The sequence below is a fragment of the Nansenia antarctica genome, assembly GCF_963989245.1.
Source record: "Nansenia antarctica genome assembly, chromosome: 2".
NCBI lineage: Eukaryota > Metazoa > Chordata > Actinopteri > Argentiniformes > Microstomatidae > Nansenia > Nansenia antarctica.
The window spans coordinates 13184563-13199570 of NC_137675.1; the positions used below are offsets into that span (position 1 = coordinate 13184563).

Below are 15008 nucleotides of genomic sequence, written 5' to 3' on the forward strand. Positions count from 1 at the left end.
TCTTTATCAAAAGAAACTGATGATATCCACAATGTAATCTGCTCAACATGTCCCTCCCCTCCCCCCTCTCTCAATTCAATTTAATTCAATTCAATTCAAAGGGGCTTTATTCGCATGGGAAGCAATGTAATGTCTCTCTGTCCCTCCCCTCCCCTTCTCTCTGAAGTGATTTCAAGTGTCATTGCAAAAACTGATACTTCCACCATGTCACCTGCCTGCTCCAACTGTCTTCTACCAGTCATGGTCTAATTTAGCAATGACTTAATTAATTAATTAATTTATTTATTTATTAATTAATTTATTAATCAACTGTCTTTGTCTTGTGTTTTTCCTCCTTTTGTTTCTGCTTGTACTTCAGACTTCCCGTCCTATATGACAATGTTGCATATCTTTATTTCTCTTGAAATTAATCATTATTGTACAAAGAAATGTTTGAATGAATATACAAAATAGCGCCTTTACATTTTTTGAAACCATTAAACTTGAATGATGGGAAATATGAAAGTTGTCCTGATTGTGTGTGCATTTGTTTGTGTGTCATTTAATTGTGCAATTCAACTATGTATTTTATTTATTTGGTTTTAAGGGCTCTTGGGAGATAAGCCAATGGGAGGGTTAGAGACATCACCCTGCCACCAGATGGTTCTTCTAATATCAAAAATAAAGAATATTATTAAATAATGTACTATATAAAGTAAGTTTATTTTCTTTATTTATTTTCAGGGTCACATTCCTGAGCAGTTTTGTTCCTCTCCATTTTCTCATAAGAATTGATTCTTATGCAAATCAGAAACCCTATAAAAACAGATTCATTCCAAAATTACAAAGTATAATCCATTCACTAACATGGACTCAAGTCAATTTAATGAGTGATTTGATGACAATTTAGTATTTTAGCTAAATTTCAATAAAACTGGAAAAATTTAGCTTTTGACCAGTAGTGTAGTGCGAATCCAGCATATGCAATGCAGTTTCTGCACCATCTCTCATGTGAAGAATAGTGGTTATGGGTACGTTTGAATGTTAGATTTGACAGGGAAAAATTTAAAATGAAAAATAAACAAAATGGGGGGGTTTGTTAAATCCTGTCTATCAACCCAGTGTCTTTCAACTACTGTATTAACTGTTTGTCCATTTTAATTGCACTTCCTAGTAAACTCTCCACAGTAAACCCCAACTTAGCCCTCTGAACTGCTGACCTCAGCAGCCCTCTCTGCTCCTCATACTCCTCACACTCCAGCAATACAAGCCACACCGATTCTTGGTTATTACAATAGTCACACATGCCAGTGTGTATGTGTGTGGGTGTGGCCCCAAGCTCCAGCAATCCAGTGTCGTAATCATCTCCACCTGCTCGGTCTACACACCTGTGGTTCATCTTCTCATCAACTTGTAGTATTTGAATGTCTCTGTCCTGCACTTGGGTTCCTTATCTCTGACCCTGACTGACAGACAGCAGGACCTATCGTGAGTAAAGTCATCGTTAAGGGTTATTATTGCCTTGTGCTCCTCTTTCTCTAGCTGATCAGAACCTAAAGAGCCTATCTGAGATTCACTCTAACAGGTAAGTCCTCTACACTCTCCCTCTGGGCTACTGGAACATGTGTTCCTGTATTTACTGTCTCTCATTGACCTGAAGATTGTTTTTTGCATTATTATCCTCTGATTAGAAACCCATCATCACCATGGTGATGTTGTTGACCATTTCTCTGCTTATCTGCGCTGTGGCAGCCCTGAGTGATGCAAGTAAGTGAGTGAATGGGAGGTGTGTACATACAGTAAGTGAGTGAATTGGAGGTGTGTACATACAGTACATCCCATGTGAACCAGTTGAGTTGATGATTCTCTCCTTCCAGAGCTGGAGGGGGTGGAGGTGGAGGTGGGATCAGTGGAGAGGAACAGGAGGGCATCAGAAAATGACACCTGCCCCTCTGGCTGGTCAGTGTTCGGTGCACGCTGCTACAGGTTTAACCCCAACACAACGATATGGACCGAAGCAGAGGTTTGTGCTGAGTCCCATTTCTCCATCTTGTGCACCACCTCTGCCCCTGATGGATTTAACAGCATAGGAATGGATTAAATGTTTCTATTATTTAACCTAGCATGGACTCATACCGGTACACAAACTGGAAGAAAAGTGTGGAGAAGTGGGACGCAGTATTTGTTGCACTGTTATTTATAGACTGACATGTTCCAAATGGTGTGGTTTGACTGTACTTTGTACTAGAGTATCTCAGTAACAGATGACCTGGTGTATCAGGCGAGAGTTACGTTTTGTGGGTTCTGTCTCTCTCCAGACGAACTGTGTGTCCCAGGGAGGGAACCTGGCATCTATCCACAGCAGCGGAGAATATAACTTCACTCTGGGCTTGATCCAGAGGAGGCGCCTCAGCTGGATTGGTGGTTACGATGCTGTCCAAGTACGTCTCCATAATCCTGTATCCTTGCAACTTAGTCATGTCAATGACGATTATTCAGTTACAGAAACACTTGGTGAACAGTGAATTGTTAAATGAATTTTACCTGTTGGAAATGGTTAATATAAAGCTGAGTTTCCTGGAGGAAGTGCTTGAAGAGAACCATTAGTGTCAGTTCTGTCTTCTACAGCTGCTGGACTGAAGGGATCAGGTGTAGTGCTGAGGCACAGACATGTACATTTCAAGCCTGCAAACTGTGACACTTTAAATGACGTGAAACAATACTATTGTGCAATATGACAGCCCTAGTCGTCTATCTGTACAGTATAGTGCAGTGGATTGTGTACATAGCCTTTGTTTATGTAAACCAGCTCCTTCCCTTCTTGTGATTTTTTTTAAAAAGTGTTTTGTTTTTCCCTTTCCTAACACCAGGGGAGCCACCCCTCCTAAATTTCGTTGTTTGGTACCTGTACTGTAGCAATGACAATAAAGTCCATTCATTCATACACAGGAAGACGTTTGGCTGTGGAGCGACGGAACCATCTTCACTTATACCAACTGGAACAGAGGAGAGCCTAACAATCATAAAGGAAAGGAGCACTGTCTACTAATGGATTGGGGTGGTACTGTAGAGCTATTCATTGTTTTTCAAGTAAATATAGATAAATGCCTTTTATGGGTATTCAAATGAATCAACTGTTATGTTCATTAGTGTGCTGTATTTCTCTGTTCAGAATTTGCACCATTTGAAAGAAAATGCTGTCAGTCTGAATTCTTACCAGCTGCACTGTCCTCTGTCTTCTCTAGTCGGCAGAAAGTGGAATGACGCGTTCTGCAGCAGAAAATTCACCTCTGTGTGTTCCCGAGAACTGTGATCTCTGACTTCACCAGTGTGAAGATGACTGGACACGGGTCATCTTCTGCCTCTTCTCTTGATGCTGATGTCCATCTGCTGAAATTATTGCAATAAAATTGAGTTCTGATTCTGTCACACGTGTTTGATCCCAGTCATTCCATGCATTACAATTAGCCTGTCTTCTGATTTCTGCCTCCCTTAATGTACACTACTGGTCAAAAGCTTTAGAACACCTACATTTTTCCAGTTTTATTGAAATTTAGCTAAAATACCAAATTGTCATCAACAAATCACTCATTAAATTGACTTGGTTCCATGTTAGCGCATGGATTATACTTTGTAATTTTGGAATTAATCTGTTTCATAGGGTCTAGATGACGGCTATCAGTAGCCTGGTTGTCTGTCTATTATGTTTTTGTCTGTAGTAGTGTCTGTTCTGGATGTTTGTGTGTGTCTCTTTAAAAACCTAAATAGGAGATGAGTCCTAGTCCAGGGGATCCACCCCCCCTTGATAATTGGGAAATCATCCAGCCAATCATCAGAGGCCACACCAGCCAATCATCAGAACACCAACCGATCATCAGAGGCCACACCATTCAAAAGACCCTGAGAGAAAACCAGCAGCAGCTGTGTGATCCCATCACACAGTTCCCAACATTTTGTATCATGCCATGCTGGTGGTTTAGTTTGTTAGTTGTGTTCAGTGATCTTGTAGAGATCTTTGGTTTAAGTGAATTCATTAGTATTTGTTTAGTGTTTATTTTGTGTTTTGTATTCGAATAGTCAATTTATACTTTAAGGATTTTTACATAGTGACTTTTTTGTTTGTTGGTTTAAAACCATCCTAGGGATGTGTTTATTGTTTCTTTTATTTTTGAGGCATTTGTTTGTTAGTTCTAATTCTGTTTTTATTCGTTACCATAAGACTTTTAAACTGTCATGGCCAAATAAATATCTTTACTTTTACTCATACCAACTGTAATTTGTTACTACTTCACCCTAGAGAACTAGAACGTAACAGGGTCTGATTTGCATAAGAATCAATTACACACTGTGTGGATCAGGTTGTCATTACAAACTGAGAAAATGGAGAGGAACAAAACTGCTCAGGAATGTGACCCTGAAGCTTGGAGACTTAGTTGAATGGTGGAGAAGAAAAAGCACAATCAATGGGACATCATCATCCAAGTCACTCTACACAATTGGTCTAACCAAGTGGCCAAAAAGAATCCATTAATGGAAAATAATCTCATCCATAATTGTGTTTGCAACAATGAATTCAAATGTTCAAGAAAGTGGCTGGAAATGTTTATTTGATTTTACTACAAAGCATTAAGTGTAGTGCAAATCCAGCACATGCAATGCAGTTTCTGCACCATCTCTCGTGAAGAATAGTGGTTATGGGTACGTTTGAACGTTAGATTTGACAGGGAAAAATAAACAAAATGGGGGGGTTTGTTAAATCATGTCTAAAGCTGAGTTTCCTGGAGGAAGTGCTTGAAGAGAACCATTAGTTTCAGTTCTGTCTTCCACACAGGAAGACGTTTGGCTGTGGAGCGACGGAACCATTTTCTCTTATGCCAACTGGCACAGAGGACAGCCTAGACTAAGAACACAAAGAAAGGAGGACTGTCTACTAATGAATTGGAATGGTACTGTAGAGCTATTCAGGGGCGGATTTAGGATCGTAGGAGATCCGGGGCTTAGCCCAGAGGGAGAATGTAATGTGCGCGCGGAGCGCGCGGGAAAATTTTGCCTTCAACCTTCAACTTACCACCACCTTAAAGCGGACAAAAGGCACTGGAGAACACATATACATTCACACCCTTTAATGAAGCAAACTAATTGTGGTGGTTCTGGGCACAGAGGGAGGTCAGCACACGTAGCTCCCCCTGTCAGTCAGTCACCATCATTTATATTTGTATAGAATTACATAATTGATGGGCTGAGGCTAGTTATGTTACAGTATGTATATCAGGGCAGACTCTGTGCTCACCACTTATATTGTATTTAGAGTCTTGTCCTGTGTTATATGACGATATATTACATGTATTGTTGGCCTGTGTATAGTACTGTGAAATCAAATCCCCCCTGGGACATTAAACTAACTTAGTTAGTTAGCGTTACATCTTAGGATAGATTTGAGTCATGTTCTGTATACATACATACTACCATAAGGGCATACTTAATGTGGTTACTCCATGTTTACTAGCTGTAACATTAACGTTACATCATTCTTTTTCACTTGTTACTCAGTCAACCAGAGTGCAGATATCAAAGACTATCAGCCTGTTATTCACTTTATTTGTATAAGTATTATCCTTTGTTTGATTTCTTACCATGTACCGTAACAGTACCTTGCTATGTTTCATTTTCATTATAACATAACGTTATGTTATGATAGCCAGCTAGCATCAGCAAACCGGAAAAGTAGTGTCAGTGAGTCAGTCACCTTTCTAATAAGATTCACAAACCTGAAACATCATCTATGTCATCACTGCTGGTGATGTCATTCTTGCTGCTGATACTGCTGCTGCAACAGTTCTTGGCGCTTGTTTTGTTGAAAACAACTTTGGGATATCCATCCTTACAATTTTGCAAGTCAGGCACTGATTGAGATCACTTCTTCTTCAGGGCAGGGCAGGCTACGCAGTACGCAGTTTTTTTTTTTTTTAAAGTAAAACATTCGGGGCTTTTCAGAAAACATCCGGGGCTTGAGCCCCAGTAGCCACCCCCTAGCGCCGCCCCTGGAGCTATTCATTGTTTTTCAAGTAAATATAGATAAATGTCTTTTATGGGTTTTTAAATGAATCTCAACTGTTATGTTCATTAGTGTGTGCTGTATTTCTCTATTCAGAATCTGCACCATTTGCAAGAAAATGCTGTTGTCAGTCTGAATTCTTACCAGCTGCACTGTCCTCTGTCTCCTCTAGTTGGCAGAAAGTGGAATGACGCGTTCTGCGGCTATAAATTCACCTCTGTGTGTTCCCGAGAACTGTGATCTCTGACTACACCAGTGTGAAGATGACTGGACACGGGTCATCTTCTGCCTCTTCTCTTGACGCTGATGTCCATCTGCTGAAATTATTGCAATAAAATTGAGTTCTGATTCTGTCACACGTGTTTGATACCAGTCATTCCATGCATTACGATTAGCCTGTCTTCTGATTTCTACCTCCACCAGCCTCCCTTAATGCTTTGTCAGGGCTGCCAAGTCTCACGCAATCACCGTGAGACTCACGCATTTCAACCAGTTCTCACGCTCTCACGCCGCATCTCTATTTCTCACGGCGAGAAATAACATTTTTTATTTTTTTTATGGGACTTTTATTTTTGAAATTCCTTGAAAGAAAGCTACCGGACATGACTTTCGTGGCATCTTTCTGCACGCGCGTTAACTTGAGTCTGCAATCGAAGCGGCAGGCGAGCGCTGATGGAAGAACCTGTGTTCACGCAAGCTGCAAGAACGTAGCAAGCAGTGTTGCCAGATTGGGCTACTTTTGGTCACACTGGACGGGTGGATTCGGCAGCTTTTAGACTGGTTGGGCTGGACATTGTCAATTCCATCTGGCAACCGTGGTAGCAAAATATGTGCATACATTACAACATCGTATCTGGTAGCCTACTGGACTGGGTTGCACCAATTTGGCGTAAGTCATTACTAAATGCAGGCATGCAGTAGTTACTAAACCCCTAGTTGTTACTAGCTAGTTTCAAACTAGTTGTTTACTAATTTCGGTTGCACCACGCCAATCTTTTGCCAATCTTAGCTAGTAAATACTCAGTTTTGGTAACTGTTTTTTGTTTCTCTACTGTAACATAACCAGGTACATTAATAATAATTGTTAAAGGAGCATAGTCTACTACTTGCTACTGAGATGCTAACCCGACGGATTGTCCGGTTGACGCGCCGTGCGTCCTAAATTTGATGTGTTGCTGTTGGTTATATAAGATCCGTAGTCGTTGGTTTGCTGCATAATAAACATTTATTGTGTTACTATGTGCCATCAATGGCTTAATCACTGGTACAAACAATAACAAACTTAGTGCCCTTGCGGTCAAACCTATTTGCCTTTCCGGGGTCAACACCTGACGACAACAACAACAAATGTGCTACCTGATATACACCTGCCTCAGGTATTGTGACAGCGCCACCCCATGCCCACACAGTGAATTACAACACGTATCACAGGACCATATCTGGCTCCTACAATAGTAATAATAAATAGTAATTGCAATTTACAATACAAATACAACAATTGGGGGTCCCTCAAAAAAAATGTGGCCGCGCTACGCGCGCACAAGATCAACCACCAAGGCCTCATTCTGACCTAGGAAAACCCCTGGTATGTAGCCTACTGTATAACATGATAGACATCTATGAGCAATGCACTGTATATAAGATGATGACCACAGGTCTTTCTGCTGCTGACCAAGGGGCTGAGTCCTGTTGATGGGGCCCAATTTTCTTTTAGAGTCTGTAGGCTACTGTATTTGTTCATTAAGATTTCATAAATATGATATATTGTCTGAATTTTTGTCTTGTTTTATAAAATGTTAATTATTTTCATTTCTTGTGCTGGTTTATTATGAACATGTAAAATTGCAGGAAACTAGCACAAATAATTGGGTGGGAGAGAGGGGCCGCTGCCGCCAAAACGTGCACAGTTTTGGGTCGCTCCACCACCCAAAAATCTCACTCCAAACTTTTGGTGAAACTTGGCAGCCCTGGCTTTGTAGTAAAATCAAATAAACATTTCCAGCCACTTTCTTGAACATTTGAATTCATTGTTGCAAACACAATTATGGATGAGATTATTTTCCATTAATGGATTCTTTTTGGCCACTTGGTTAGACCAATTGTGTAGAGTGACTGGGATGATGTCCCATTGATTGTGCTTTTTCTTCTCCACCATTCAACTTTGTAGATGTTTGCAAGTCTCCAAGCTTCAGGGTCACATTCCTGAGCAGTTTTGCTCCTCTCCATTTTCTCAGTTTGTAATGACAACCTGATCCACACAGTGTGTAATTGATTCTTATGCAAATCAGACCCTATAAAACAGATTCATTCCAAAATATAATCCATGCACTAACATGGAATCAAGTGAATTTAATGAGTGATTTGTTGATGACAATTTGGTATTTTAGCTAAATTTCAATAAAACTGGGAAAATGTAGGTGTTCTAAAGCTTTTGACCAGTAGTGTACATTAAGGGAGGCTGGTGGAGATAGAAATCAGAAGACAGGCTAATTGTAATGCATGGAATGACTGCTATCAAACACATGTGACAGAATCAGAACTCAATTTTATTGCAAGAATTTCAGCAGATGGACATCAGCATCAAGAGAAGAGGCAGAAGATGACCCGTGTCCAGTCATCTTCACACTGGTGAAGTCAGAGATCACAGTTCTCGGGAACACACAGAGGTGAATTTTCTGCTGCAGGGCGCGTCATTCCACTTTCTGCCAACTAGAGGAGACAGAGGACAGTGTAGCTGGTAAGAATTCAGACTGACAACAGCATTTTCTTTCAAATGGTGCAGATTCTGAACAGAGAAATACAGCACACACTAATGAACATAACAGTTGAGATTCATTTTAAATCCCATAAGGCATTTATCCATATTTACTTAAACTATGAATAGCTCTACAGTACCATTCCAATTCATTATTAGACAGTCCTCCTTTCTTTGTGTTCTTAGTCTAGGCTGTCCTCTGTGCCAGTTGGTATAAGAGAAAATGGTTCCGTCGCTCCACAGCCAAACATCTTCCTGTGTGGAAGACAGAACTGAAACTAATGGTTCTCTTCAAGCACTTCATCCAGGAAACTCAGCTTTATATTAACCATTTCCAACAGGTAAAATTCATTTAACAATTCACTGTTCACCAAGTGTTTCAGTAACTGAATAATCGTCATTGACTCGTTGTTAACATGACTAAGTTGCAAGGATACAGGATTATGGAGACGTACTTGGACAGCATCGTAACCACCAATCCAGCAGGGGCGCCTCCTCTGGATCAAGCCCAGAGCGAAGTTATATTCTCCGCTGCTGTGGATAGATGCCAGGTTCCCTCCCTGGGACACACAGTTCGTCTGGAGAGAGACAGAACCCACAAAACGTAACTCTCGCCTGATACACCAGGTCATCTGTTACTGAGATACTCTAGTACAAAGTACAGTCAAACCACACCATTTGGAACATGTCAATCTATAAATAACAGCACAATAAATACTGTGTCCCACTTCTCCACACTTTTCTTCCAGTTTGTGTACCGGTATGAGTCCACGCTAGGTTAAATAATAGACATATTTAATCCATTCCTATGCTGTTAAATCCATCAGGGGCAGAGGTGGTGCACAAGATGGAGAAATGGGACTCAGCACAAACCTCTGCTTCGGTCCAATCTTTTCTGTTAGGATTAAACTTGTAGCAGCGTGCACCGAACACAGACCAGCCAGAGGGGCAGGTGTCATTTTCTGATGCCCTCCTGTTCCTCTCCACTGGCCCCACCTCCACCTCCACCCCCCCCAGCTCTGGAAACTGATACTTCCACCATGTCACCTGCCTGCTCCAACTGTCTTCTACCAGTCATGGTCTAATTTAGCAATGACTTAATTAATTAATTAATTTATTAATTTATTTATTAATCAACTGTCTTTGTCTTGTGTTTTTCCTCCTTTTGTTTCTGCTTGTACTTCAGACTTCCCGTCCTATATGACAATGTTGCATATCTTTATTTCTCTTGAAATTAATCATTATTGTACAAAGAAATGTTTGAATGAATATACAAAATAGCGCCTTTACATTTTTTGAAACCATTAAACTTGAATTATGGGAAATATGAAAGTTGTCCTGATTGTGTGTGCATTTGTTTGTGTGTCATTTAATTGTGCAATTCAACTATGTATTTTATTTATTTGGTTTTAAGGGCTCTTGGGAGATAAGCCAATGGGAGGGTTAGAGACATCACCCTGCCACCAGATGGTTCTTCTAATATCAAAAATAAAGAATATTATTAAATAATGTACTATATAAAGTAAGTTTATTTTCTTTATTTATTTTCAGGGTCACATTCCTGAGCAGTTTTGTTCCTCTCCATTTTCTCATAAGAATTGATTCTTATGCAAATCAGAAACCCTATAAAAACAGATTCATTCCAAAATTACAAAGTATAATCCATTCACTAACATGGACTCAAGTCAATTTAATGAGTGATTTGATGACAATTTAGTATTTTAGCTAAATTTCAATAAAACTGGAAAAATTTAGGTGTTCTAAAGCTTTTGACCAGTAGTGTAGTGCGAATCCAGCATATGCAATGCAGTTTCTGCACCATCTCTCATGTGAAGAATAGTGGTTATGGGTACGTTTGAATGTTAGATTTGACAGGGAAAAATTTAAAATGAAAAATAAACAAAATGGGGGGGTTTGTTAAATCCTGTCTATCAACCCAGTGTCTTTCAAATACTGTATTAACTGTTTGTCCATTTTAATTGCACTTCCTAGTAAACTCTCCACAGTAAACCCCAACTTAGCCCTCTGAACTGCTGACCTCAGCAGCCCTCTCTGCTCCTCATACTCCTCACACTCCAGCAATACAAGCCACACCGATTCTTGGTTATTACAATAGTCACACATGCCAGTGTGTATGTGTGTGGGTGTGGCCCCAAGCTCCAGCAATCCAGTGTCGTAATCATCTCCACCTGCTCGGTCTACACACCTGTGGTTCATCTTCTCATCAACTTGTAGTATTTGAATGTCTCTGTCCTGCACTTGGGTTCCTTATCTCTGACCCTGACTGACAGACAGCAGGACCTATCGTGAGTAAAGTCATCGTTAAGGGTTATTATTGCCTTGTGCTCCTCTTTCTCTAGCTGATCAGAACCTAAAGAGCCTATCTGAGATTCACTCTAACAGGTAAGTCCTCTACTCACCTACACTCTCCCTCTGGGCTACTGGAACATGTGTTCCTGTATTTACTGTCTCTCATTGACCTGAAGATTGTTTTTTGCATTATTATCCTCTGATTAGAAACCCATCATCACCATGGTGATGTTGTTGACCATTTCTCTGCTTATCTGCGGTGTGGCAGCCCTGAGTGATGCAAGTAAGTGAGTGAATGGGAGGTGTGTACATACAGTAAGTGAGTGAATTGGAGGTGTGTACATACAGTACATCCCATGTGAACCAGTTGAGTTGATGATTCTCTCCTTCCAGAGCTGGAGGGGGTGGAGGTGGAGGTGGGATCAGTGGAGAGGAACAGGAGGGCATCAGAAAATGACACCTGCCCCTCTGGCTGGTCAGTGTTCGGTGCACGCTGCTACAGGTTTAACCCCAACACAACGATATGGACCGAAGCAGAGGTTTGTGCTGAGTCCCATTTCTCCATCTTGTGCACCACCTCTGCCCCTGATGGATTTAACAGCATAGGAATGGATTAAATGTTTCTATTATTTAACCTAGCATGGACTCATACCGGTACACAAACTGGAAGAAAAGTGTGGAGAAGTGGGACACAGTATTTGTTGCACTGTTATTTATAGACTGACATGTTCCAAATGGTGTGGTTTGACTGTACTTTGTACTAGAGTATCTCAGTAACAGATGACCTGGTGTATCAGGCGAGAGTTACGTTTTGTGGGTTCTCTGTCTCTCTCCAGACGAACTGTGTGTCCCAGGGAGGGAACCTGGCATCTATCCACAGCAGCGGAGAATATAACTTCACTCTGGGCTTGATCAAGAGGAGGCGCCTCAGCTGGATTGGTGGTTACGATGCTGTCCAAGTACGTCTCCATAATCCTGTATCCTTGCAACTTAGTCATGTCAATGACGATTATTCAGTTACAGAAACACTTGGTGAACAGTGAATTGTTAAATGAATTTTACCTGTTGGAAATGGTTAATATAAAGCTGAGTTTCCTGGAGGAAGTGCTTGAAGAGAACCATTAGTGTCAGTTCTGTCTTCTACAGCTGCTGGACTGAAAGGATCAGGTGTAGTGCTGAGGCACAGACATGTACATTTCAAGCCTGCAAACTGTGACACTTTAAATGACGTGAAACAATACTATTGTGCAATATGACAGCCCTAGTCGTCTATCTGTACAGTATAGTGCAGTGGATTGTGTACATAGCCTTTGTTTATGTAAACCAGCTCCTTCCCTTGTGATTTTTTAAAAAAAAAGTGTTTTGTTTTTCCCTTTCCTAACACCAGGGGAGCCACCCCTCCTAAATTTCGTTGTTTGGTACCTGTACTGTAGCAATGACAATAAAGTCCATTCATTCATACACAGGAAGACGTTTGGCTGTGGAGCGACGGAACAATTTTCACTTATACCAACTGGAACAGAGGAGAGCCTAACAATCATAAAGGAAAGGAGCACTGTCTACTAATGGATTGGGGTGGTACTGTAGAGCTATTCATTGTTTTTCAAGTAAATATAGATAAATGCCTTTTATGGGTATTCAAATGAATCAACTGTTATGTTCATTAGTGTGTGCTGTATTTCTCTGTTCAGAATTTGCACCATTTGAAAGAAAATGCTGTCAGTCTGAATTCTTACCAGCTGCACTGTCCCCTGTCTTCTCTAGTCGGCAGAAAGTGGAATGACGCGTTCTGCAGCAGAAAATTCACCTCTGTGTGTTCCCGAGAACTGTGATCTCTGACTTCACCAGTGTGAAGATGACTGGACACGGGTCATCTTCTGCCTCTTCTCTTGACGCTGATGTCCATCTGCTGAAATTATTGCAATAAAATTGAGTTCTGATTCTGTCACACGTGTTTGATCCCAGTCATTCCATGCATTACAATTAGCCTGTCTTCTGATTTCTGCCTCCCTTAATGTACACTACTGGTCAAAAGCTTTAGAACACCTACATTTTTCCAGTTTTATTGAAATTTAGCTAAAATACCAAATTGTCATCAACAAATCACTCATTAAATTGACTTGGTTCCATGTTAGCGCATGGATTATACTTTGTAATTTTGGAATTAATCTGTTTCATAAGGTCTAGATGACGGCTATCAGTAGCCTGGTTGTCTGTCTATTATGTTTGTGTCTGTAGTAGTGTCTGTTCTGGATGTTTGTGTGTGTCTCTTTAAAAACCTAAATAGGAGATGAGTCCTAGTCCAGGGGATAATCCCCCTTGATAATTGGGAAATCATCCAGCCAATCATCAGAGGCCACACCAGCCAATCATCAGAACACCAACCAATCATCAGAGGCCACACCATTCAAAAGACCCTGAGAGAAAACCAGCAGCAGCTGTGTGATCCCATCACACAGTTCCCAACATTTTGTATCATGCCATGCTGGTGGTTTAGTTTGTTGTGTTCTGTGTTTAGTGATCTTGTAGAGATCTTTGGTTTAAGTGAATTCATTAGTATTTGTTTAGTGTTTATTTTGTGTTTTGTATTCGAATAGTCAATTTATACTTTAAGGATTTTTACATAGTGACTTTTTTGTTTGTTGGTTTAAAACCATCCTAGGGATGTGTTTATTGTTTCTTTTATTTTTGAGGCATTTGTTTGTTAGTTCTAATTCTGTTTTTATTCATTACCATAAGACTTTTAAACTGTCATGGCCAAATAAATATCTTTACTTTTACTCATACCAACTGTAATTTGTTACTACTTCACCCTAGAGAACTAGAACGTAACAGGGTCTGATTTGCATAAGAATCAATTACACACTGTGTGGATCAGGTTGTCATTACAAACTGAGAAAATGGAGAGGAACAAAACTGCTCAGGAATGTGACCCTGAAGCTTGGAGACTTAGTTGAATGGTGGAGAAGAAAAAGCACAATCAATGGGACATCATCCCAGTCACTCTACACAATTGGTCTAACCAAGTGGCCAAAAAGAATCCATTAATGGAAAATAATCTCATCCATAATTGTGTTTGCAACAATGAATTCAAATGTTCAAGAAAGTGGCTGGAAATGTTTATTTGGTTTTACTACAAAGCATTAAGTGTAGTGCAAATCCAGCACATGCAATGCAGTTTCTGCACCATCTCTCGTGAAGAATAGTGGTTATGGGTACGTTTGAACGTTCGATTTGACAGGGAAAAATAAACAAAATGGGGGGGTTTGTTAAATCATGTCTAAAGCTGAGTTTCCTGGAGGAAGTGCTTGAAGAGAACCATTAGTTTCAGTTCTGTCTTCTACACAGGAAGACGTTTGGCTGTGGAGCGACGGAACCATTTTCTCTTATACCAACTGGCACAGAGGACAGCCTAGACTAAGAACACAAAGAAAGGAGGACTGTCTACTAATGAATTGGAATGGTACTGTAGAGCTATTCATTGTTTTTCAAGTAAATATAGATAAATGTCTTTTATGGGTTTTTAAATGAATCTCAACTGTTATGTTCATTAGTGTGTGCTGTATTTCTCTATTCAGAATCTGCACCATTTGCAAGAAAATGCTGTTGTCAGTCTGAATTCTTACCAGCTGCACTGTCCTCTGTCTCCTCTAGTTGGCAGAAAGTGGAATGACGCGTTCTGCGGCTATAAATTCACCTCTGTGTGTTCCCGAGAACTGTGATCTCTGACTTCACCAGTGTGAAGATGACTGGACACGGGTCATCTTCTGCCTCTTCTCTTGACGCTGATGTCCATCTGCTGAAATTATTGCAATAAAATTGAGTTCTGATTCTGTCACACGTGTTTGATACCAGTCATTCCATGCATTACGATCAGAGGTGTCAAGTAACGAAGTACAAATACTTCGT

At 40.4% G+C, this 15008-nt stretch overlaps 1 protein-coding gene across 1 annotated transcript; it reads left to right on the forward strand.

Annotated features, from left to right (window-relative positions):
* Positions 1 to 11321: 11321 nt before the first annotated feature.
* On the forward strand, positions 11322 to 12992 carry LOC308149829 (ladderlectin-like; the record flags this gene model as incomplete). Its single annotated transcript, XM_080522715.1, has 4 exons — positions 11322 to 11382; positions 11493 to 11638; positions 11936 to 12058; positions 12948 to 12992. The coding sequence occupies 4 exons, from the start codon at positions 11322 to 11324 to the stop codon at positions 12990 to 12992; spliced, it is 375 nt and encodes a 124-aa protein (XP_080378841.1).
* Positions 12993 to 15008: the final 2016 nt, after the last annotated feature.